This window comes from Symphodus melops (assembly GCF_947650265.1).
Source record: "Symphodus melops genome assembly, chromosome: 7".
NCBI classification, from domain to species: Eukaryota; Metazoa; Chordata; class Actinopteri; order Labriformes; family Labridae; genus Symphodus; species Symphodus melops.
The window spans coordinates 23,737,228-23,763,053 of record NC_136697.1 but is presented as its reverse complement, the minus strand read 5'-3'; the positions used below and the strand labels follow the sequence as shown (position 1 = coordinate 23,763,053).

The 25,826-nt window shown below is 40.2% G+C and overlaps 3 protein-coding genes across 3 annotated transcripts; 1 reads left to right on the top strand and 2 right to left on the bottom strand.

The window, feature by feature from the left end:
• Positions 1-47: 47 nt before the first annotated feature.
• Positions 48-4,743, bottom strand: cib3 (calcium and integrin binding family member 3). Its single transcript, XM_079348675.1, has 6 exons — positions 4,643-4,743; positions 4,091-4,125; positions 2,840-2,951; positions 2,239-2,386; positions 364-559; positions 48-211 (listed from the first exon to the last, which is right to left on the bottom strand). Exons 1-6 carry the CDS (start codon positions 4,691-4,693, stop codon positions 190-192), a joined length of 564 nt encoding a protein of 187 aa, XP_079204801.1. The 5' UTR covers positions 4,694-4,743; the 3' UTR covers positions 48-189.
• Positions 4,744-7,303: 2,560 nt separating this feature from the next.
• On the bottom strand, positions 7,304-9,293 carry admp (anti-dorsalizing morphogenic protein; the record flags this gene model as incomplete). The annotated part of the gene is made up of 5 exons (XM_079349198.1): positions 7,304-7,728; positions 8,212-8,401; positions 8,527-8,649; positions 8,765-8,901; positions 8,999-9,293. The coding sequence occupies 5 exons, from the start codon at positions 9,291-9,293 to the stop codon at positions 7,304-7,306; spliced, it is 1,170 nt and encodes a 389-aa protein (XP_079205324.1).
• Positions 9,294-13,826: 4,533 nt separating this feature from the next.
• Positions 13,827-21,438, top strand: LOC306826393 (serine/threonine-protein kinase NIM1-like). Its single transcript, XM_079347691.1, has 5 exons — positions 13,827-14,173; positions 18,286-18,416; positions 18,545-18,820; positions 19,745-19,998; positions 20,287-21,438. The coding sequence occupies exons 1-5, from the start codon at positions 13,866-13,868 to the stop codon at positions 21,040-21,042; spliced, it is 1,725 nt and encodes a 574-aa protein (XP_079203817.1). The 5' UTR covers positions 13,827-13,865; the 3' UTR covers positions 21,043-21,438.
• Positions 21,439-25,826: the final 4,388 nt, after the last annotated feature.

Below are 25,826 nucleotides of genomic sequence, written 5' to 3'. Positions count from 1 at the left end.
CAAGGTAAGAATATTTTTATTTAGCAGTTTTTATTACAAATAAAAACACAAGCACACATAAATATATTCACAGGAGGGAAATGGTACTTTTTGTTTGAGAAGTCAGGATTCCAACTCTTGAAAAATAATCTTCAGTGTTAAAAGTTCTTCCTCAGGTTCTCTTTGAGTCACATTTTGGCTAAACTTTCTTCAGATCCTTATGTGAAAGGTGCTGTGAACAGAAACGAGAAAAAAAAACACTTCAGGATTCCAATGAAAGGAAGGAAAGCCAAAGTTACCGTAGGTACATTACTAAACCGAACCTTTGAGTTTTGGTCTGTTATATGAATGTGTATATATTTAGCTCCCGCTCTGTCGACCTACCTGAGGAAGTCTGGTGCTCGAACAATCATGTGCTGGAAGTCCTCCAGTGACAGACGCCCGTCGTTGTCCAGGTCGGCTTCATCGATCACTTTCTCACACACCATCCTCACCTCGTCCTCAGTCAGCTCGTTACGGGTCAGTTTGTTCACGGTTTTCTCCAGGTCCGACTTGCAGATGAAGTCGTCGTCGTTGAAATCTTGGAAAAGGCGTAAAAGGAAAGATGTGATGACAACGAAAATGACCACTGGAGCAAACGTTTGGATAATAACTTCAAGACAATTCCCAAGAAAAAACTACACAAGATTGATTGCTTACAGCTTCTTGAATGTCACTGTAACATATCAACTTGTTTCCAAGGGCGTCCCAAACACACATTTACAAACAGAAGAGTACGACACAATAATACAAAAGATAAAACGAGCAGATGAAAACCGAAACAAGACAAAACAAAATGAGAATTACAATCTTCAATGAGACACAACTACATAAAAAAGATCAGTTCGTACTTAGATGAAATAAACAGAACAGGCACCACTGGAAACATATCATAACATACACCAATGATCAATGCAGCAGCTCCACTGGCTGCTACCTTCAGCACTTTGTCTAGCTCCAAATGATGACACCAACACAAGGTGTCATGGGGGGATTTCAGCTTTGTTTATGGGGGGAGAATAAGATGCACCGTCCATCTTTCTATATGGTGGGTTAAATACAACCGTTTAATCTTGGTTACAGCTTGGCTGTGGGCACTCAGGGGTGGACTTGACCTGTTAGTCCCCTTAACATGCCTTGTTCCTCCAAGCGAAGGATTACAACCCCCCCCCCCCCCCCCCTCCTTAGGTTGTATACCTTCTCTATAGGTCTGAATAATTGATGAAAAATGTCTTTGACCCGTGACCACAGGGTGATGTGTATATAACTTCTTCATCTGTCAGCGTCTGTTAATTAGGGGCAGCCGTAGTCCTGCGGCCGGGCACAGGACGAGCCTGAACACGGCTTTGAAAAGCTCTTTACCTCCATAATAGGCTGCTTAATCATTAATAACATTCCATGCACCATCCGTCATGGTTACAGCTCCAAATCCCTCATCGTGCTCTCTTTGCATGTGATGCTTCCATATTGGACTTCAAGTAGATTTTCCATGATTTATCGAATGCTGTTAAACTTACTGGGAAATTTGAATTATTTCTCACCCGTATCCAAATCAGTTGAGACTTTTTATAAAACATTGAAACTTCCGTGTTTAATCTCGACTCCTTAGAGTCTATCTTAAATGAGCTCAAGTCCAGGAAACTAAACGTTTTGCAGTTTTCATTCAGCTGCTTAATAAACTCTGATCATACTGAATGAACTCGGCACTCTGCACTTTGCTTTAATATTTTGTTTTCGTTTGTTTGCATGGTGATTTTTGTTCTCGGTGCGATGCAAACTCCCCGAGGTGTAATAAAGGTTTCAGTCATTCATTCAATAATTAAATTCCCAATGTTCTATATATCCCTTATTGAAATTCTCACCCACAGGTTTGTTCAGAGAAGAAAGACGTACTTTTGTGTGTGAATAGTAAATGTATGATGTCAAAAAAAAAATAGTTTGTAGTAATAATCCTGCTTTAGGCTTCTTTGTTAAAGTTCAGTTTGTGGCAAAAGATTGAACTCAAACTCACCAAGCTCTCTCTTTTTTTTTTTTTTTTTTTTTTTACAAATTGGGTTTTAATTAAATAATATAAGAAGTAAAATATTCTGGATTTTAAACTTTTTTCAGAGCGTTGATGATGAACTTTTTTAAATGTTTTAATATATGTTGCAATAAGGAAAACGGCAACCAGAAGGATGCCATTTTTTTGTCGTGAGACCAACTTGAGGGTTGTTTTACCATAGATTTTGAAAGCGTAGTAGGCCTTGAGGTCACGCGGGGCCATCTCACTCAGGACTGAAAACATGTCCAGAAAGTCGTCCAGGGTCATGTTTCCCTCTCCGTCCTCCGAGAAAACCTCGGCGATCCTCTGACGAAATGGGTTGTCCTGCAAATGAGGGGACACGGGCAGGCCTACGGTTATAAAAGTCTGATGAAACGTGTGTCAATAATTCAGTGTGATCAGTCATACAGAACTATAAAGAGGAGCTCTGTGGATGTGATCGCTTTCCTTCGCTCTGTTGTTGTGTGTTTTTGCTCAGTAAAATCTCATGTCTATTCCTTTTCTCGCCTTGTTATGATTTGATACATTTCCACAGGAACTCCCTCTTTCTCAGTGTTAGCGCTCCTGTTTACCTTGCTGTCATTGGGTAAAGAGGCATATAATTGACCCATTTCCAACAAGTGTGCCCTGAGGGACTTGCCAGCATTCTTCAAGTTTAAAGGAGTCGGATAACGTATAACCTTTCAAAGAATTCTGTCGATTAGTTGGCCATTAATTATGGATTGGGAACACAGGGGAGAGAGTGGGTCTGCGGGTTGTGTGGACCAATGGGTCTACCTTCAGCTCGGGCATGGTGCCAATCAGCTCATATGGTAGCGTCACATCTGGTTGGTTGGTGTAGTCGAGGGGAACGAGCTGCGGTGCCAAATCCCTATAGCGGTAGAACAGCCTGGGAGAGGTTTGAAAAATGGACTTATTATTATTGTATGAATAGAAAATAATAGCATGCCTTTATTTTCATCAGGAATTGTACAAACATATGTTGCTTTACTTTTCTAAAACAAGAAAATATTCAATTGATATTTGATCACATAACCACTGGATTCGTCGAATGTTGTAAGAACTTTAGATATCAGATATCATTGCACCATACTCACATGTTATTGCACACTGATTGCTACTACACCATATTACACAGGAAGTGTTGTGCACCGTGTTACTGACAGAAGTAAGTCCTGGGGGGGGGGGGGGGGGGGGTTGTGCTGTGTAGTGTAGGGGGCAGTGGTGCTGTCAAGGTCAGGTCAGCTTCCACATGGCAGCGGAGAATGTTACTTTATATTTTGTAGGTGTTTGTTGGATAGAGGAAATACTCAATGTGCAATTCAAATGCAGTTTCTAATTTGTTCTCTGTTGTGCTGAAAAGTAAAAACACAGGGGAGAGGATCTGTTTTCGGAAAAATTACTTCCTGTAGAACTTTTAATAGCAGTCCATTTGACGAGTGTTACAATTAGTTTAGAGTGACTGCTAAAATTCTGATGTGGCCGGCGTCTTATCAGAAATTACTCTTCAGCCCTTTTAAGATCTGGATTCTGCAACAGTATATATATATTGATTTCACAATGTGTCCCAGTCTGTGAATTCACAAGAGGAAGCAGAAAAGAGCACGTCACAGTGGGAGCTCCACATACACATGCACAGTCAGACATGTAGGCTACTCCAAACAGCACTGTGCTCCACCACTGGTTCTGCCGATCCATTCTGCTGTAACGCTCTGTTACTACCTCTGACGACAGTATGGAGGGGGTCACTACGTCACAACAACATTTATATTGAAGGTAAAATGTCAGAGGGACGTACATTTTACATCTTCAAACCGCGCTCTGAATAGGCCTTCAATTATTTTAATTTACAAAATGTGTGCATGTCCAACATTCAGTGGGAGGTGCATGTTTAACATTTTATAACAAAAATTGTTTCAGAAAATATCGCTTACACATGAACAAAAAAAAAGCATTTAAAAAAAAAAGACTTTGCCCACAGGGGGCGCCAAAGTCAACGCAACGGTTACAGTGAATTTATTGACTCACCTGAGAATTTCTTTTCTTGTAAAATATGTACAATCCTGCGAAAAACAAAGATATTGTTTTATACTTTAATTTATATAATAATACATTAATAAAAAAAACACATTTACTTCTAAATGCAAAATAAATATGAAAAATAGTAATTTAAGAAAACCTGTATTTATTTAGTTAAATCTTCATGTTATGGTAATAATGTTTTGTATATGGAGCTGAGGTACACACAGAGTTAAAAAGAACAAACATTTCTCTTTGAAATGTAGCAAAATAAAGGAATAAAACTGAAATTATCACAAACACTAAAGCATAATATTTCAAAATAAATATTTAAAGTATTAAATTACTCCTATCCTCAAAGAATTAAAATCTACAAATATGATCAGTCATGCTCCCTGTAAAAAAAGCCCGTCATGACCCTGGTCCCCTTCTACTCACTGAAACAAAGTAGTGATATTCCCACAAATGGTCTAATCTTGTTTACATTCGCTGGTACTTGGTGTAGATAAGAGAAGCACAGCACAGAGAGAATGAGGCTAAAGAAATCGGAGTGACACCTACCTGATAGGCGTCTAGCTGCTGAGCTGTAAAGATGGTCTGTTTATTCCCCATGTCTGAGCATGCAGACACCAAGCCTCACATCCATCGCTGCTCCACCATCAGTGTTTTTTTATGGTGTGTGAATATGTCAGATATGAAATACTGGGACAAAAGGAAGCCCGAGCCAAAGAGAGGATCGGGTGTCAGGCTGCCTTGGGCCCTTTGGTCCCCGTTATAATGGCAGCATTTCATCATTTTCTCCATTGTGAATAGCAGCCCCTCTGACAATGAATAAGGGCTGTCGTCCAGCATCATGCCAAGTGGTATCAACCCCCTTTAGTGCCACTGTATGGCCAACGCCTCGGTCACTGCTCAGGTTACACTCTGTAGAGACAGGGTTTTGTCATGGGCAAAAGACGTTTTGATGGGAGACAAGTTTTGTTTCAGCAGAGCACAAAACTATTGGATATTTATCCAATGGGTAGATTTAAACCTTCAGTTTCAGATCAGGTATATTTTATAAATATATCCGACCTACAACTGAAAAGTAGAACATGCATTTTAATTATACTTGCAAAGTCATAAACCTTGTGGCAGGGAATTCAGCTAAAAATATAAGGTCTTCCAGGTCTTAAAGAGTCTCCCTGGCTTACCTTCATATGTGATTTATAATTTTATGAAATGAGTATTCAACTGAATTTAAAACCGAGATATTTAGTACTTTTATAACACTTGGTTTGAGTTTCTCTACACTCCGATCTCTATTACCTGCAAAGAGCGCTCACAAATAGTCCTACTGTCATGTTGATATCATAAATACTTTTAGAAGGACTCTCCAACCATTAGTCTGTGTTCTACGTGTAACAAATGTGTTATTTGTCTTTAACTACACAATAGCAAATAAATACAATAATAAGTTAGGTTTTGTTAAAAAGAGTCATGAAGTTCAGGCAGATAAATAGATGTACTACTTTTCTACATGACGCTGTATTATTATTTTTTTAAACCTGTCTCTCTTTCTGTATCTACCGGATAACTCAATCTTACTGTACAACAAGTGAAAACAAGGAGACACATTTCACCTTTTGTTAAGTTTCCAAGCAGCACGTTGTGTCAACTTGAAGCTCCTGTAAATAACTTTTCAGTTTGTGAAGATGTTTGTGCCTCCCTGTGGACAAAGTGCTAAACAGTGTCTTTTAAGAAAAACATAATATTGCTCCATTTAGTTATTTTAGGGACGTTTTATCATCATTTTTGCTATAAAAAATGTTTAACACAAGTGCCATGAATCCTGTTGTATGACTCTGACCCCTAGCAGTTGTCTGAGACATTGAAAATAACTATAACAGAAGTCAATCTTTGTGCTGACGCTCTCATTTTAGCTCGTTGCTCATTTCAGTCTGTAACCAGCTAAAAACGACTCATATAAGCTTTGACTTTGGTATTTTTCAACTGTTGTTTGATGACACTGACATGTTGGCCTTTGCTTATTTTCCTCTGAAGGAGCAGCTACAGATGTTGAAGTTTTCAGTCATCACCTCCAGTGTTGATTACAGGTTAGATATCCAGATGTTGCATTCAGGCAGCTGCCTCTGAGTATGTCTTTGTAATGTCTGCACACATTCTTGTTCAGTTTGCTGGGTAAGGAAGCAGAACATAAAACTTGTTCATGTCATTTTTCATACACAGTCAAATATCACCAGCGATATACTGAATCCTACTTTACCATCAAGATCTTTGATCCAGTGAAATGAGCAAACAGTCGAGGCCCATTTTAACACCATCTTCTCCACTTTCCTCTCCATCTGCTGGGCAGAAACATCCGTAATACAAGGCAGTCCAGAACCATCTTTAACTACAACCAGGAAAACAGCCTAAAGCAGAGGTTGTTGTTGTGATGGCTGTGGGGTTTGATGGCAGAAATAAAGTCAATAAAGTGGCCTTTACAGACGTATTAGTTAAGTCTTAGTATGTAGGAGTATTAAATAGTTTGTTCCTTTTTCTGAGTTGTCTATTTCTTTTTAAAGATATATAATCTATTAGATCTTGTTAGAATTTTAAAATACAGATTTTAGTTGATATTTTTCAGCTACTTTTCTTGTCAGGTTTTTTTTTTACTTTTAAAGGACGGTCTGTGACTGTGTTCAAAACCACACGAGCACCTCAGCGCCATCTGGTGGTGATGATGAGGTTCTGCAGAGTGAACGCTTCTGGATGGGATTAGTTTTAAACTCAAAAAGGATAAAGGCCTGTATGATATAAAAAATATATATATCACGTGTGATTCTAGTGTTTTACATGTGATCTGTTCTTTAAGTATTCAAGATTGCAAATTTAGGGATGGAAAAGCAAATGTTGACTTTCCCCCCATGAAGATAAATTACTTATACGAAAACTTGCTCCAAATAAATTCACTCTGTAATTTGTTTACACCATTTATTCTGACTCTGTCATCGTTTACAAAAACATAAAATATACACATTTACATCTTTCACAGGATCTCACTTCCATCACTGCCATATATTATAATTTATGAATATTTACATATATTACATTGCCACATACTGGGCTCTGCACATTACTCACTATTCTTTGCATTTCAGTTTTAAAGGGCAGCTGCTTCAAGAGATTGATATTGTACTTCTGATGAATATCTGTGCAGCCCAACTACATTGACAGTCTTCAGTGGCAGCCGCAGCTTCCAGCCACCATGTCGTTATACTGTTTGAGCACCACATTCTCGTCATCATCAAAGTAGAGGAGGTTAATGGAGAAGAGCTTGTCAGGCACGCAGCACGGCGTATCAATGCCTTTCATCAGCTTCAGAGCGTTGATGATGGACTGGACGGTGGCGTGGTTGGTCGGCCTCATGTTTTGGCCCAGAGGGAAGGGGCAGGAACCTTTGCAGTGGTAGGCGTTGTAACCCCGGGGGGACACGATCCAACCGGACCAACCGATCTCCTCGAAGTCTACGTAGAGAGGCTGCCGCTGGCAGGGAGAAGACACGCCTTCCTCCTCGCTGTAGTCCAGTGAGCGGGCGCTGCGGGAGGGTGGACCTGACATGGGGACCTGGGGCAGAGTGGAAGTGGGAGTGGTGTCGTTTGGGTCTGTTGAAGGAAAGGGGAGATTTTTTGTTAGACTACTTTTGTACATAGGAGCAGGAGCAGGTCCACAAAATGCCTCAGGGTTACAGTAGGAGATCTCAAGAAACCTCTACATGTCTGTTCTTCTGTAATCAGGAACAAAATGGCAGCTGCAGTCTTAGCTGTGATGGATTTACATCTTGAATACATACATTCACTCTGGGCTTGTTTTTATAGCTTATGGTGAAAATACTGTTTTGTTATCACTACAGATTCTCTGTAGACAATGATTTTAAATGATGTGCAATGTACACATTTGTAGTTATTCATGGTTTTACAGTCATTATTTTCATGGTACAAATAATAGTGTTGAAAAAGAAGGGGGAGAGTAAGGAGGCCAGGGTTTCTTTCTTAGGCCTCATAGCTCTCGTCTCGAGCACGGCTCATAGTACTGTCAGTGTGTTCAATTGAACTATTGCAGGATATAAAATATAAAACAAGTCTTACCCGTGCTTTCAAGAGTTGTGGAGCGTCGTCCGTCGTCGGTGAAAAGGACCAGCATGGGCTGTTTGCTCTGGTGATGGTTGCGTCCTGAAGCAAAGCGAATGTATTTCATGTCCATCTGGCTCCCTCCAAGAGTCCTCACCACCACATGGAGCCCCAGGTTACTGCCTTCATCCATTGTCCAGGACCGGACCTTCGAGAGGAAGATCAAAACGGTCGATTAAAACACAGAACGTGTACAGGTTTGTTGGGGGGGGGGGGGGGGGGGGGGGGAACTTCATGAGTTAAATGAGGCTTCACAGAAAAGCGGTTACTTACAGCTTGTGTGATGGTAAACACTTCCCAACCAGTAGAGTGGACTGGGATTAGTCGAGAAGACAACAACTTCTTCTCCTGTGTGCTGTTTTTTCTGCTGGGGTCGAGCAGCTGGTAGACACTAATCTGAACAGAACAGAAGAGAAGAGACAGGGGATTTACAGTCATGTCCCAGACAAGGGGGAGATGCACTTGGGTGTCTCTCATTATTTTTCCGTTAAGCATCTTTAATGGTACAAACCTGGCAGAAGTGATGTCTTTGAAATGTCAGCGTTGCCTGAGGCCGCAGCTTGAAGAGATGGAGCTCTGCTGTGAGGATCTTCTCACTTCTGGCAACCATGGACAGATTGAACCTGTACTCCACCTGTTCACTGTGCACTGCAATGGAAATCACGTCATTAGAAAAAACCTTATCAGAGACTGCTAGAAAGGAGCCAGGAGCAAACCTATATGCAAGCTCAAAACCAGCTCTTACATTTGTCAAAGAAGCTGCGCACAGTATTCCCCTCCAGGAGGTTCGGGTCCTTGGTCACCCCGTCCACATCAGCCACCGTGTTGTACAGATCAAGCATGTACTGGGGAGGCTGCTTGTGTCCATGGACAGCTGGAGGGTCCTCCATCCCAAAAACCTCCAACAGCCTCTTGATGGCTGCTGAGCGGACTTCCTCCGGCTCGTTGTCGGCGGTGAAATGATTCTCCAGGTAGTTGAGGGAAGGCCGTGCGGCGGCGTTAAACACCAGTGTCGCAAAGCTGATCACAAACATCAACATCTCTGAGGCTTGAGTAGGTTCCCGGTGCGTCCGCGTCTTCGATCCACAACCAGTCTGCAACTTTGAGTTGGAGTGACTGAGGGGGTCCTGGAAGTCTCGACTTTTATATCAAATGCTCCCGTTCACTCCTCAGTGCCCCTAAAGTCTTGGTAAACAGCAGTAAAGATGCTATTTGGTCGCAAATGTAAATCACCAATCAGCGAGTATAAAGGGAAACTAATGGCGGCGCTAACAAGGTGTGAACCCGATTGTAGATTTCATTCAAGCCCATTGTCCCCACGTCTGGCAATAAAGCTTCAAATAAACTCATTTCAGCCTTTGAAAAAGCGTGTTGCTCATCCACGAGAGACTTTGTCGTTATGGGGTGTACTTCTATCTGATTTCTGCTTTTAGATGGAGGAATATGGACACAGAGTAATAGGAGCTGATCTCTTGAGGAAGTGTCCTCTCCACGGGAGCTCATCTGCGCTTAAATGAATCCATTAAATTTGAATAATGGGCACAGTGTCTTAGGTGGAAACCAATTACTTCGATAAAGAGAAGAGTGTTGCTGACTTCACGTTGCGAGATTTGCATAACTGCTAATCCAGTTCCAGCTGGAGAATCACTGAACATGCAGGGTTTATTTTTTATTTTACTGGAACTCAAAGTTGACCATTTCAGTAGAACACGTTTGTATTGTGCTACATAGATTACCATCATGTATATGCATAAAAGACTTTCTTTTCACAATATGCTTGATATCAGTTCTGAATACAACTCGTAGTTTGTACATTTCAAAATAAAGTTAATCCTCTTTAGCTGGTCTTTAACCGCTTTCCATACAAAGTCTCTATTTCGAAATCAATTAATTCTTTAAAAAAACAATCATCAACTCGTCTTTAAAGTAGTTATCCATTTAATTCAACTGAATTATTCTGAATATCAACCTCAGAAAAAGCTCTAACGGACTTTCTGATCACTCTGATCTTTACGCATGAGGCTTCGATCTTTACGCATGAGGCTGCGATCTTTACGCACGAGAAAAAGACAGATGGACTCTGAAAGAAAAAAAAACGTTGTTTCCCCTCGACTGAAATAAACATTTATGAGATCAAAGCTTCTTCTTAACGACACCTTGAAAGCAAGTCCTACAGCAGCTCTACTCAGATGAAAGCAGAGAAACAAGTGCTTTTCACACGTGGGTTTAAAACCAGGACTTATTACCGACCTGCACGTGTGTTTTTTTAAACAGGCTGTGGCAAAACTGGCTTCTTTCAAGTGACTCTTTAAACACCGATTTCTGCTCTTTGAAACTGGTAACATTGATTTCACATTGAATAAAGGTGAAAGACTAATACACATTTATTCAGTGACATGCCAGGTATACCTCTCGTTTTTGTTTCATAAGAATTTGAAAGAAAAAAATATTGCACTTTTTTTCCCACAGATTGTCCTTATTAAATTTATTTACAAAATTATCATTTTTACATATATTACATATAATACAATAATACTTTAGGGTGGAAAGTTCATAAAAAATGTTCAGCATTAGATCAGTGACTCCGGCCTCTGGCGTTCTGAACAGGGATTTAGTTTCCTGAGAGGGAAGGCAACATTCAGTCTTGGCACAGACAGGAGGAAATGGAGTGGACAGTGCGAATCTGTCCGTGCTGGTTTAAGAAGCTGTGACTCTCGTAGGCCTGAGGAACACAGGAACTGGACTCTCCGTCCGCCCACAAGTGGCAGATTTCTGGATCAGATGGACTCCTAGGGCAGAACAAAAAAAAGCACATTTAAATCATGGTTTAAACGACATAAACAAACCTTAATGCTTTACATGATTTTCTGAAGTGTGCAAATGTGGTGACATTTTTAAATGAAGGTATGGATCTGCATGAAGCCGGCTGTTGACGTCAATTTGCACTAATGGTGACAATATTGTCCATCTGATAAAGCACTATACTAGCCCAGCAGCTATGTATCATGCCCCATGTGCAGAGGCCATAGTCCTCATTGCATCAGCTGTGGGTTCAAATCTAACTGGGGCCTTCCTGCTTCTCTTCAGTTGTCCTATCTTATAAGAGCAAATGGCCCCAAAATGTCTCTATTACGAAATCTGCTCATAAATAATTTAACAATAAAAACCAGAATAGATCAGTATTTTTACAGGTAACTTAAATAATATCCTTGTTATAAAACATGCAGTCATATCTTTAGCAACTTTGACCCACTGTTGGTGAAGTGAAATCAAATGATTATACTTCTAAACTGTTTTAAATGTTATATGCTTTTAATTTGTTTGATAATAAATGTATAGATTTATCATTTCTGGACATGACAGCCTAAAGAAAGATATGGACTGTGTCAGGATGACTTTAGAACAACATGTGAAAGAAATAGTAATATTACACATTTATTTGAAAGTCGCTGGTTTATTCTTGGTGTTAAAAGCATTTAGGTTCAATACGAGCTGCAACACGTGGAATGAAAAAAGGAAAAGGGTTGAAGGAAATTTAAAGATACCCTTTTGTTGTTTTTTTTGTTGTTTTTTTTTGCAGCAGGCAACCAAAATCAAATTACGTAATAAAGTCAATATGAGCCTAATAATTCTTCTTTAAAACGGGATAGAGGTTACACTATTAGAGGCTCTACTCTTTTCCTGAAATAAAGCAGATTGTATATAAGCAACATTTGCTGTAGGAATTAAACTAAAAGACCAACATGCTGAGGGCAGAAAGTGTCAGAGTTCACAGGTAATTGTTACGAGTGTGGCTGGGGAGGTGTTTGTGTGTGTGCGTGGGTATGTGGAGCAGCTGTGTTCATACTTACCTGAGAAGACATCGTTTTCCCATAGTGCAGCCTCCCAAACATCTGCCCACATCTATTTCCTGTGGAAAATTAGCAACACAGAGAGACGGCCGTCAGCTCGCAGCTGGTCACAAATATTGACACAGTTGAGTCGGGGGTTAAATGCTGTTTAACATGTTAACTGCTTTCATTCGACACCTGCGGGGGCCATTTGTGTTTGCATTGCCCTCACACTTCAGGTGCTGGAGGAGACAAACGGTGTCTGGGAATTTATCTTAAAACTCACTGTGGAAACTAAATCTTAAATGTGTTTTATCCCCCAAACTTTGAAGCTTAAAACATAAATGATTGTTTTAAACTATTCGCGATAGTTGAGCTGTGGATGGGGGCTTCACATATGGGGACGTTTAAGGGAGAATCATGAGTAAATCCTCAACGTCTGCATGGTCAACCAAACAATTTAAATCAGGTTTGATTTCCAAGAAGTAAGCGTAGCTCGGACTAAAATCTACCCCCAGTCCCTCATGTGTAATTATTGCATGCTATGTCTGAATAAGCATGCAGCACATCCTGCAGTCTGGCAGTGCAGACACAGACCAGTGGATTAGCTTGATTAAGTGCTGTCTTCCACATGTGTCTGATGCATAAAGATAGTTCATTACAGTCTGGCACCCAACTGGAGCCCCCCCGTTTCCTCTAAAGTTGATCACAAAGGAAAGTGTGAAACCTGCAGCACAAATGAATCCCCTCTACTGGTGCTTATTAAAGAGGAAATGAGGCCTTTTCTCAAAGGCTGAATTCAAATATGAAAATTGATATTCCCACATGTTCAATGTGGTCAAACAGGAGTTAGAAATAAAGAGAGACCATGTTGAAGCGTCTTAAACTCACTTTGAGCCTTTCTTCTTTGACTCCATCTGCATGCTGTACTATTTCATAATAATACTCCACAAATGGGACTCTATAGCAGCTTTCCTTCAGGTCACAAGCCGCCACGGTCTGGATGAGGTCCACTTTGTTTGGGGTCTCCACCAAGGCTGAGTCGAATTTAGTGGGGACGCAGGAGAATCCCTCTGTGAAGGATTGACAAAGACAACATTTTAGTTATGGTAATCTGAACGTGAGATTCAAAACAGAGGCACAACTGTAAAACAAAGTATATTTTTTTTGTGATTGCTTGAAAAAGAAAGGCCAATGATAGATCTTTTAAGACACTAAAAGAATCGTCCTAACTTGTATTATAAGTGCTGTTTGTGAAACTGACCAACCATATGTCTTCAATACGGTGATTTCATATCACAAAACACATAGAATGCTGTGGGAGATCTCCTAATTTAACAATAAAACTTTAAATTTCTTGAAAAAGAATGACTTGAGGCTTGCATTGCAGGGCTGCTTTACGGCAGTCAGTGAATTTCAAGTTTTATTTTGAAAAAAGAAAAAAAAAATCCCCTTTAGAACTACTTGAATCAATGCATCAACCCAATGGCCCTGTGGGGGTTGAAATGATATGCAATGATATGATAAGCACTTAAACAAATAAGACATTTTTTTAATTCCAAATTGTTAATTGTGCAAATGCATTTTTAGTTTCCTAAATTTCTCTTTTAATGAGGCCTTCGATATCAAGATAATAGAAGACAGACTTTATTTAAAAATGTGTTTGCATTAAAGTTTTTACATTCACTTAAAATGAGCTGTTCTTCGTATCGTTGTTTAAAATAAACTTTATGTGCAGTGAAGGCATCTTTTCTGGGCCATGTTTTGGTCGTTGTTTACTGTATGTGTATAAGCTGTAAGCCTTTTCTGGGTTTGCTTCAGGTAGACACACTCACCTGGCGCTCCCTTGGACCTGGAGCATCCTCCCACGTCGATGACCGTCTCATACGGTGTATCGGAGTAATAGCTCTTCAGTGCGGGCACGCGGAGGCACTGGGTCACCTTGATCTCGCAGTGACACTCCTGGATGATCTCCACCTCCCGGGGCCCCTCGAACAGAAGCACCCGGTCCACGCGCATCCCGGTCGGCTCGCACAGCTGGTGCATCCCGCAGGAGGGCAGCTGGTCCAGGGGCTCCGGACTCTCTGGAGGTGAGGGTCTGCGCGTTTTACCCTTTTATAAGGTAAAAGACGATATAGTTTGAGACATGTCGAAACAAGTTTCGACTATGTGAATGTTTTATTTAAATCTACACAGACACGTCTCTTAAAGCGTGCAGCTCAGATATTCATCAGAGCTGTTGATTGGTTTATACGTCATTTCACTTCAAATGTGTTCATCTTAAAATTAATGTATTGTTACACAGCTTTTTAGTAAGCTGATAATATTATCAAGTGGCTGCATTATTATTGGAGTTTAAAAACAAAACAAAACATTGACAGCCAAAGTCACAGCGCCCTCTTGTGGTCACGAAGCGGAACTTCACTTACTTTTTTGCTCCTGAGGAATTCGAGCATTGAGGAGTGTTTTGAGTAGTCCTGCTGTCCTGCTTCATGTGAAGACCTGACTGCTCCCTCACAGTGAGACCTGCACATGCCCACATCAACGCTGACAGGACTCCCAGAGATGTCTGCAGTGAGAGACACACACAGACATACATTTATATCATGTCAGAGACAAGGCCATTATTTAAAGAAGAAAAAGAATAAATCCATGTAACATTTAAGTATCTAAATCAGTATGAAAAAAAGATATTGCCTCATATACTCACACACTGACATGCATGATGGGAAATGTAGTGCATTACCTTGTCCGATGTAGACGAAGTGGCTCTGTCTTTTGCAGCACCTTCTCTGTGTGAACAGGTTTCTGTGATCTATGTTTTTGCTCAACACTCCGGTCACTGGAAATCACACAACATACATCACATGAGTTTGCAAAGTTAACTTTTTACTCATTAAAGCCTGCTCATGCTTTTCTTTACAAGGGGCTAAAAGGGTTAATCATGTCCAACGTTTAGCGCTTTGGGTTGATGAGGAAAGAGTATTTTACATCACAGTTAAATCTGGGGCACACAAGTGGAGATCTTCACATTTACTGTCATGAAATGTACTCATCTGCAGCACAAGAGGCCAACATGTAATTTTGTGATGAATAATTCAAACCATTGCTCTCGGTGATATTTATGCAGGAAGGTGTATGAACATGTGAACGTATTCATTTTGAATTTTGTTGGAGAAAAAAAGTCAACAGAAGGTTTAGTCTGCGGCACCACAGCCTCGTCTACCACTCATGCTTACAAGTCTTACACAAGTGACATATCCGTTCATCCAATGAAAAGCAACACGTCTAAACACATTATACCAACTTTAGAAAAGAATGAATCAAACAGTACTTACAGGTGAGGTGGAGGGCACACAGGAGGAGAAGGAGCTGTTGTAGTAAATCCATGTTTTAAGGTCGTATCTGCTCCTCAGCTGTTAAACTCAGAGTGTCCTTCTGCTCTCTCACGCCTCTGATATTTATATGGGATCAAGCTTCAGCCCCAAATGTGACCTGAAAACAAGCCCTTTAAAGTGGTGTGGAGCCTAAAAAGTGAGAGCTAATCAAATTTCCATGCTGAATGCTTTGTGGGATGGAGTTCTTACAAGCACTTCAAAGGAAACCTCTGCAGCTTTTCTGTTTCTGCTGCGAGTCACCCAGAGGCTCGAGTGTGTCGACCGGCCCGAGCTCAGCCTAATGAAGGGCTTAAGTAGCCTTGAGCCATTAAAGCGTCGCTCATTCAAAGGCATTAATCATCTTTTATCTCAGGGGGAAGGTGTTTAGCACCTCTAACTTAAAACAAAACCCGGCCCAAGCACACAAACAGGATCAGCGTGGGGGCCTGAGCCTCCCCTTCACCAAACTCCAGCACCTTTGTGTTTATTCAACGTGACACCAAATGGCTGGAGCTCAGAGCGGCCCCTGCAAAACTCAGCCCCTCTTTCTGCTACCAAGAGCAAAGAGGCAAGATGAAGACAAATAAAAGAAGCCCTCTGTTTTGTTAAGATGATGTCAGACAGATATTTTAGTTTTTAGATATTTGTGACGTAAACTAAGAGGACAGGAAGTGTTGCAAAAAGACTTCAAATCTGATCATGTTCTGTAGAAATTTCCGCCCTAAATACTATTTTTGTTACTTATTCAAAAATGCTATGTGATGTTTTAAAAAGGATGATTTTATTCTTATTAAAAAAGTGTATTTGTTTGCATCTTAATAAGGTGTTAGTCCTTCTTTGAAGTGCTGATCTAATCCCCTCATTTTCTCCGGGATCAACGGATCATCGTTGAGAGGGCCGTCAGCACTCAGACACCGTGATTAACATGACGCCTGCAACAGTTTCTATTGCTGATTCCACAAATCCTGTTGATACGCTATCATAGCCCTGGTAATACTCAGATTACTTGTTTATTCATTGATTTAATTATTTGAATCAGTCGCGTCAAACGTGAAGATTATTTGTACGATTTAGAGCGGCAGAACGTTTGTTAGAATCATTTCATCAGGTGTCAGAAGTTTATCAAGGCCAAGTCTCAAAGTCAGGAACTTTTAAAATAAAATTAAAATAAGTAATAATTAAGGTTGCACACCTTCAAACAGATGACGTTGGGATATAAATCTTTATATTGTTTGTTTTAACTTGATGTCACAGCGGTCATCAGAGCCTGTGACCTTTACACCTCTGGGGCATCTTAAATATTTGCCCCTGTGGTCTCCTACTCATTTTAATTCAGACACAGTTTGTATTATTAAAAGTGTTTTTCAAGTTATGTAACACAATCACACACATCATTATCATATTTTAAAAATGTGGCATGTCTAAGTAGTCAGACTCCTCAGGTGCTCTGTGACCTCGAGGGTTCACCTTATTGTCAGGCTCCTCACATGCAGACTGTAAGGTTCCAGTTTGTAAATCTTTCCCTGAAGGAAAACACATTTTCTGTTTGTTTCGGATCAACAAGGAAAACGATCACAACTATGTGATGATATTGATAGGACTGATGTGGTCTTAAAATAAGACTGATATTCATAGTTGTAGTCAGGAAGTCTCCTGCACTTCAAAATTGCAACTTGACAGTCTTTAAAGATCAACTTCACTTACTAACTTAAATATAAAGTACCTTTCACCGACAGATGCTTCATGTATCTGGCAAATCAGTGCAATTGCAGCAGGAAGCTACATCGAAGCAAACAAAGGCAGAAAGGACAAAGGCAGGCGTTGTAGTTTCAGTCCTTCAAAATAAAATGTAGCACCCTTCCTTTTCTTCCAAATCAACCTGTTTGAATGAAGCTTATCTCCCCTCCCTAATCCAACAAATGAATCTCACATTGCACATGCTGAGATGATTACTGATTGGTGATTGGATTATAGAAAGGCACTCTCGGCATAGCCACGCGGCTTATGAGCAAGGATGACTGTTAGACATCCCCGTTGTCTAGATCGTGCGGCAGAGGTTGTCAGCAGCGGCAGCTAACAGACGGTTCATCAGCAGGTTTTGCACCTTGTGTCTGATTGGTGTCAGGGTCAGTGTCTGGGTCACTGTGTAGTCTCGTCTGAAGGTCACAGACACTCCCTGAATCCACTCGCTGTAGCCTTTTGTACATGATATGAGCTTAAAAAATGTCTTTTTTTTGTCTTGATTTGATGGAAATTTAGAGTTTCACTTCACAGAAATGAGCAACATCATTTGAAACAAAAATACAAATAACGAATAGTAAAGATGGACTTATGTTAAAAGTGAATATGTTATCAGACTATCTGAACCCCTTTCTTACTGCACTTCCCCACTCCCCTGACCCCTAACACTATGCTCATAGGCAGTGTTTATATGTCGAGATAATCCCTTGAAGAGGCTGTGTGAGCATTTACAGGTGATATATGTTCGTGTGTGTGTGTGTGTGTGTGTGTGTGTGAGTGTGAGTGTGTGGGTGGGGGGTTAAAGAAGCCTCTGTAAAGCCCTGCTATTGTCTGTCTCTGTGGGATTACGCCGCGTCATGCTGCAGCTCGAGATTATACAGCTGGAGAAAACAGTGCAGCATTGGGAGAGAAAGAGCAGTGGACATCCTAAGAGCTCTGCTTCTGATGCATGCGGAGGGTTTTACATGACGCTCTCTGGATTATTTTATCTCCTTTTTTTTTTTTTCTTTCTTTCTTCAACCAGTTTGTGCTTTGTGAGAATTTCCCATGCCTGGTAATTTGTCCACTTTGTCTTGTTTGTAAAATCTTCAAGAAATCAGATTTGAAGGGGCAGCAGAGCACCTCCTGTCAGTCAGAGCAGAAACCATGTATCTGAACAACAAGAATAACAACATCAACACAGAGAGGAGCAACAAGAATATAAAAGGCAAAACATGTGAGTACAGACACACCACTTATTTAACACCTGAAGCTTGATTACTCTACTATTAAACAGAATATTACAATTTCTAGCGTTTAACCAAAAGCTGTAACATCCCAACTTGTTTTTCCAATTCTTCTCAGGGGTTCACTCGAAGACGACCTCGCGTCAGGAGGACAACTTCGACGTGACATCCCAGAAAGTGTTGAAGAAGGTGGAGATGGAAGAGAGCACAGCAGAGGAGAAGGAGGCGATGCGGCGCACCGCCTTTGGGAAAGCCTTTTATGACCTGAGCCACTCCGAGAGGGTGATGGATGACATGACGTTTGGACGGAGGGTAGGGCTTTACGAGCTGAGGGGAGAGATCGGCTCTGGAAACTTCTCTCAGGTTAGACTGGGGATACACGACCTGACCAGAGGTGAGACGCTCGCTGATTTGTTTGATTGGTTGTTGTTGTTGTTGTTTTTCAAGCTTCAGTGTCCAGGTAAGACAGCTGGAGAGTTAACCATATTTTTCTATCGACAGAGAAGATGTTCAAGCATTTCACGTTTGATTTATGATTCTACAACTTTTAAATAAAGTGACATGACTATTTGAAATGAGTTCATTAGTGTGGCTTTTTAAAGGCCTCTATCTGGTGAAGAGTCAACAGCATGCATGTTTCCAGAGTATCTGCTGTGTTGATAAGTAATGAGGGGCATAAAGACCACGCCCTTCCTCTCTGACAAAGAAAACTATTTTAGCACCACTAATAAAGTTGGTCATGTGTCGTATCAGAACAGTCCATCTTCATTATAAGATGTTTAATAGTTTTTATTCAACTATTATTTTTGATGCTACAATTGTGTTTGTATCAAATGTTATTTTGCATCAAATATCATTTTATCATAATTTTGAGTTATTTTATGATGAAACTCTCTACATTTAATTTTTTTTAAATTTAATGACACTTTAATTAATTAATTAAATTCAATTTTAATTTGCTGCAAAGGCCATGACAGTTCTCAAGATCAGTGGATACAGGATTACTGTCCAGATGCTTATCTTTATTTTTTTTATTAACATCTGTATTTTATAACTATTGGTGTTCTCTTGAGGATTTTTAGAAGGAAAGTTGAATAATATCTGCCGTCTAAATCCCTCTTCTTAATAACACATCCAAGTGTAACTAGAGGTATTCAAAGTATAAATTAAACAAGCCATGACCTAATCTATAAAGCCTTCAGCAATAAGTAATGATGCCTTAAAAAGTGCTGGAGCACCAAAACATTATGATATACCATGAATTATGTCGATGAGTTACTGAATCTAAATGTTTATTCCTCTTGTCTTCATCTGATAGAGCGAGTGGCAGTAAAAATCCTGGATAAGAATCATCTGGACCAGCAGACACAAGAGATCTGTTGCATGGTGAAGCTGGCTCACCCCAACATAGTGCGTCTGTATGAGGTGATGGAGACGTTCAAGCGGCTCTACCTGGTGATGGAGTACGCCAGTGGAGGAGAGCTGTTCTCACGTATCAGCACCAGGGGGCGCCTGTCAGACCTGGAGAGCAAGCTCGTGTTCTCCCAGGTCCTGTCAGCAGTAAAACACATGGTGAGTCAACAGCCGGCGGACATGAAGACTCATCTTTTTAGAAAATAAGAAAGTAAACATCCATGCCAGATCATTCAAACAGCTGAAGTAAAGAATATCACACTGATTTGAAATACTTTTATTGAAGATATGTCACGTATGAGATTTGTTGAGGCAAAAAAAAAAGCATGTTACAGCTTTCATATCTAAAGGTTCTCGAACCATAAAACAATTATGCAGGAGATAAGATTTAGTCTTAATGTCCCAAATTACACCACAATAATCTCAACCTATTTCCTCTTTTCCCAGCATGATAACAACATTGTACACAGAGACCTGAAGGCGGAGAACATCTTCTACACCAGCACCTACTGCATTAAAGTGGGTGACTTTGGTTTCAGCACGTCCAGCCACCCCAACGGCGTCCTTCACACGTTCTGCGGCTCCCCGCCATATGCAGCCCCGGAGCTCTTTACGGAAAAAGGTTACATCGGTCAGAATGCGGATATTTGGGCGCTGGGTGTCTTGCTTTACTTCATGGTGACGGCATCTATGCCCTTCAAGGCTGCAAACACAAATTTGCTGAGGTGTTGTATCCTGCAGGGCGCGTACGCCATTCCCCCGTTTGTTCCCTCAACATGTCAGGAGGTCATTCGGGGTCTGCTGAGGCCGGTTCCTGCGGATCGCCTCACTGTGGCAGATATCATGGACAGCCAGTGGATGGCAGGTGTTGAATACCCCCGGCCCTACCAAGCTTGTGCCCCAACACCCTCCCACCTGATCGAGCCTTCCTACAACCTCAGCTCAGATGAACTGAAAGTCAAAGCAGCGCTGGAGGATCTCGGCATCACCAAGGCCAATCTCCTCAACAACAACTTAGACTTGAGAAGCCCTGTTACGGGGGCTTACAGGATTCTGCTTCACCGCATCCAAAAGAGGAGGTCTGTGGAAGCTGTGGGCTTCAGACGGACGGGGAGCAAAGAGTCCCAGAACAGACTCAGATGGAGAGCAGGTTCAGAGGGAATGCTAAACAAACACCGATCTGTGGTCTGCAGCACCATGTAGTCAACGAAAGCAACGTATTGGGAGCTCATTTGTCTGTTTACTTAAAAGTTTCATGAGAAATGAACACACATTTCCACTAGAAAAAGAACTGAAATAGAAAATAATGTGAATATAATATTAAAGTTCAGAGTCTGATATAGCAGTCAGCTGTTAGAAAACCATGTTCAAAAACATCTTATTCAGCCATTTTACTGATTAGACTGATTTTACTGATATGCTATTTTTCAAGACTGTGAAGATCTTCGTTTGAATTTGAAAGGTACCATTTACCTTCCCATGTAGCATTCTGCTAGTAAGGAGAATAGAAGTAGTATGAACAGGCTTCAAAGAGCAGAAAAAAGATACGAGTGGCGTTCGCCTTAGTTGAAAAGAGAGCAAATAAAATGGATAAATGTTCTCCCAGAGTGTCACAGGTTTTATTATTATTGTATTGTGTATATGCCTTTTTTAACTTTTGTTTTATTGTCCAGCACTTTGGTCAGCTGTGGTTGTTTTAAAGTGCTTAATTAAATAAAGTTGGATTGGATTGGATTGGATTATTTGTTTGACTTGAAAGTTCCTGGTTGAGTTTGGCGTGAATCCTTCAAGTCGAAGACTTTCTTTGGTGGCTTGATGCTGAAACACATGTTGACCATGGCATGACGATGAAGGTGTTTTAAATTGTTTAAATTAATGGGCCTTGGAGTTATTTGTCTATTACAGCATGTATCCCAAGAGAGCACCTCAGATGTATGCTCTTTCTGTGTACAGGAAGCGCGCCTTCCAGTTTGTTTTTTGAGGGCATGTTGTCATTCTTAAAAAGACGTCTTATTCCATGGATGGACATTTACAACGGAGGATTTCCTAACATTTCCTGTAAATGCAAGTCACTGGAAAGAAGCGTAGGCCCTGTTATCCAGCTGTGGACATACTTGGCACTCTTTTGCTGCTGGAATAACATTTTAGTTTTTACAGTGCAGATGCACTTAAACTCACAGAGCATGAAAGCACGAGGACGATGATGACTTCAGAGGAATTTCGACATATCAAAACTACATGGAATATATAAGTACCGGTAATGATTGAACTGTCAGATAAGTGTGGGAAATAATCCAGAGATTTTTTAAAGATACAATTTAGTGTTTGGTTTTGCAAGATCACCGCCTGCTTTACGAAATATTTCACATCTATGTTTACATATCAAAGAAATGTAAACTTGTACGGGCTTTTCATCTTCATTAAACCCAGATAGTTATTTCATGCTCTTTGATAACTCCTGGTGCTAATCTTTATTCCTATAAAACATAGATGAAACTTTAAGTGGCTCATTTTCAATAACTTTTGAATACACAAAGTGTGCAGCTATCAGCAGTGCAGAGGACTCATTTTAGTGGCAGTATGTTTTCAATTCCATTCAATTCCAATTAAATAATAATAAAAATATATATATATTTGTCCCCGGGGCAATTCAAGTGCAGCTTTACTAAAATCAGACAAAGAAAATAAAATGTCCATAAAAAGTAAAGTGTCAAAATGTAAATACAAAATTACAAAGTTAAATATCTATCTATATCTATATATCAAAAAAGAGTTGGAGGTTTAAGTGGACCATGATCAGACTAAATATGTAAACAGAAATATCTACAGTACTGAACATATGTACATAACTATTGTGTATATAATAAACATATACAGAGATATGTGCAAGTGAAGCAACTAAATACATACTACAGCTGGGGGGGGGGGGGGGGGGGGGGGGGACGAAGGTTTTTATGGAATATCACATAATTTCACTTTTTTAAAACTATGTTATTTCTAAGCAAAGAATTAATCACTGCTGCAAACATAAGAATACTTCACAAAGTGGGTGCCGGAGAGCCAAGCAGTTAAGTTGGGTGCCCTATGTATGGAGACGTCAGTCCTCGTCACAATGCTGTGGGTTCGAATCCAACCTGGGCCTTTTGCTGCTATTATGTAAAGTGACCATCAGAGGTAACTAATCCTTGAATTTCCCTCGGGATCAATAAAGTATCTATCTATCTATCTATCTAGATATCTATCTATCTATCTATCTATCTGTCTGTCTGTCTGTCTGTCTGTCTGTCTGTCTGTCTGTCTGTCTGTCTGTCTGTCTGTCTGTCTGTCTATCTGTCTATCTATCTATCTATCTATCTATCTATCTATCTATCTATCTATCTATCTATCTATCTATCTATCTATCTATCTATCTATCTATCTATCTATCTATCTATCTATCTATCTATCTCTCTATCTCTCTAATCCCATTTATACAACGCAGACGAAGCAGCCGTTCTCTCCTCCGAACATTTCCTGACTCTCTTTGGCTGTCCGATACTAAAAGAAAAAAGGCACCAAAAATAACCTTGATAAACAAACAGAAAACATCCCAACAATGTTCTCATTGATCTGCTATTCAAAGTAGGATGCAGAGTTCACATGTGAAAGATCAATTCTAGTTTATTTTTAAATCTTGTTTTTCTCTGCAAACTTGTGATATTTTTAATCTTGTCTGAATGTCCTCTGAGGGAATACAAAGACTTACCTCATCTTATCTGTCATTATATTAGAAATACACATTTTAATCTCAGTATACCTGTATATATGTTATCCAAAAATATTTTCACCTAGTCTCTGAAACCTACATAAATTCCAGATTGAACTTTAGTGACCTTGAAGCGTAATAACTAACCTGTGGCAACATTTCTGGCTCAACAGCATAAAATAGTGCAGTCGTTCTTTATGATCCTACAGCTCATAACTCACTGCTCAAAGGGAAACAAAGGCGTGGGTTTGACAGATTTAGGTTGTGCAATATCATATATTACGGCTATAAATGACTTTCTTTTTCATCCCTCTTCTTGGCCTTTTTCGCCGGTCTCTACTTAGAGTCATGTTAAATGCCAACATTATTTGTTTGCACCAAACATGCACAGACCTCTGTGAATATGAACTCCAAAGTTTCAAAGGTATGAATTTGGCAGAGATGCAGCAAATGGAAAACAACAAGTCTGTGCTGTGATTTTGAATGATTTCATTGGCCAGCAATGACACTTGTGAGCATCACTGTTTCTGCTTTCTGCTTCATTCATCTGTTTCATTGTAAAAAAAACCTCTTACTTAGCTTTCAGGGTTTTTTTTTTATCTTTGACATAAGATGGCATACATTTCTGATCTCGATGCCAACCCAGCCTTTTCTTTCTGCCCCAGCATGCAAAGTCAAAGAGCGCTTCAAGTTTTTCAGTAATGTTTTGCAATAAGCATCAACACAAAGATCCTTTTCAAGCTGCAACAAAATTCTTTGTCCTTGAAAGTTGCATGAATTTGTCTCACTCTGAGCAGTTATACTTATCCATCAATGTGGTATAGGCCATTGCTGTCTTGGTAATCATTAAGAATTTGCCAAGTTATCAATCACCTTAACCTCTTGGCCAAATTTGAAACCAATTCAAACAAAACGTTCAGCTGTGTGCATGCAGAACTCTGCGTCTCATCTTGATTGCCCTACTTTAATCTATTCAAAAAGCACCATTGTGCTGTCTGTCATGTTGCCATTGATACATATTTCAATCAACACGCAGAGTAAAAGACCAAGCCTCTGCAAGGCATCAATTTCTGAGTCATTAATCTCCACAGACGGCCCAGTCAAACGCTGCATTACTCACTGGGAGATTTTATCAGCTGCATGTCCCAGCAGTTCTTGTAAATGCCCAGAAAGACGAGAGTGTAAAGCACCCATGACAAGAATCAATTAAGCACCTGTACCATCAGATACTGCTGGCTGTAAATCAGCACGTTACATTCACAACTACCCTCATTGAAGGGTCACATGTGTCACTTCTATTGATGCAGATAATTTGCGCAGCGAGTATTTAAAACTCTGGTTTTTATTGGCTTCACATGCAATGCAAATAAAGTTGCAAATCTCAGAAACAGCCAATGACTTGGAACTGTGTACTTCAAGCAAGATGGGAAAAGTAAAACAAAAATGGGAATAAAGAAAAACACTCATAATCATAATTTTTTTTATATAACACAAAGTATTTAGGGTCTCAAAGGGGGTTAAGATTTGTTGAGTTAATGGACCTGAGCTTGTGTAGCTCTTTTCTGATCTTCTGATACTGAAAGCAGCTCACACCTACACATTCACACACTGATGGCTGAGGTTGCTGTGTAAAGTGACCAGCAGAAGTAACTAATCCCATTCATACACATTCATTAGACGCTAAAAATCTAGCAGCGACTTGGGGTTAAACATCTCGCCTCATGGACGTTGGACACGTGGCTCCGACCTTCTCTTTGATAAACAACAATTCAGCCAACTGAGCCACAAGTGATTTTGGTATCCTTGTGTTTCTCAGTCCCTTTTTGAGTGTTTCCCCTCCAGAGTGCCTCGTGTGCCCAACCCTGAAAATGTTCACCTGTGTCAATTAGTTTAACCTGTGTTTGACTACCTGTGTATGTGGTCTGTCATTATGTCGACCCTCCCGTGGTTCGTGTTTCAAGATTTCCTTTTCCAGGATTTTTCCTTGGTTGTTTTTGTTTTTTTAAGGATATTTGTGTTGGATCTTTGATTGGACCTTCTTTCCTTTTTTCACCAGTAGAAGTAGGTAAATTCAATGTTTAAGGAAGTAGTTTTGGATATATACATTTTGCTCCAGTACATTTGTTTAATCCATTATTTGGACACTTGTAATGGGGCTAAGCTGAATACATGCAGTCATTAACTTTGCTGAAACCAAACTGTTTCAGGAATATAGTATTCCTCATATCATTTAGTCTCTGCA

Excerpts from the sequence above, each read along its gene's own strand:
- cib3 (XM_079348675.1), bottom strand. The coding sequence starts at position 4,693 with ATGGGGAATAAACAGACCATCTTTACAGCTCAGCAGCTAGACGCCTAT. Across the intron at positions 2,387-2,839 it reads GCACCATGCCCGAGCTGAAG|GACAACCCATTTCGTCAGAG; the intron begins GTAGACCCATTG and ends CCTCATTTGCAG. Across the intron at positions 212-363 it reads CGAGCACCAGACTTCCTCAG|CACCTTTCACATAAGGATCT; the intron begins GTAGGTCGACAG and ends TTCTGTTCACAG.
- LOC306826393 (XM_079347691.1), top strand. The coding sequence starts at position 13,866 with ATGTGTATAAGCTGTAAGCCTTTTCTGGGTTTGCTTCAGGTAGACACA. Across the intron at positions 18,821-19,744 it reads GATACACGACCTGACCAGAG|AGCGAGTGGCAGTAAAAATC; the intron begins GTGAGACGCTCG and ends TTCATCTGATAG. Across the intron at positions 19,999-20,286 it reads TGTCAGCAGTAAAACACATG|CATGATAACAACATTGTACA; the intron begins GTGAGTCAACAG and ends CTCTTTTCCCAG.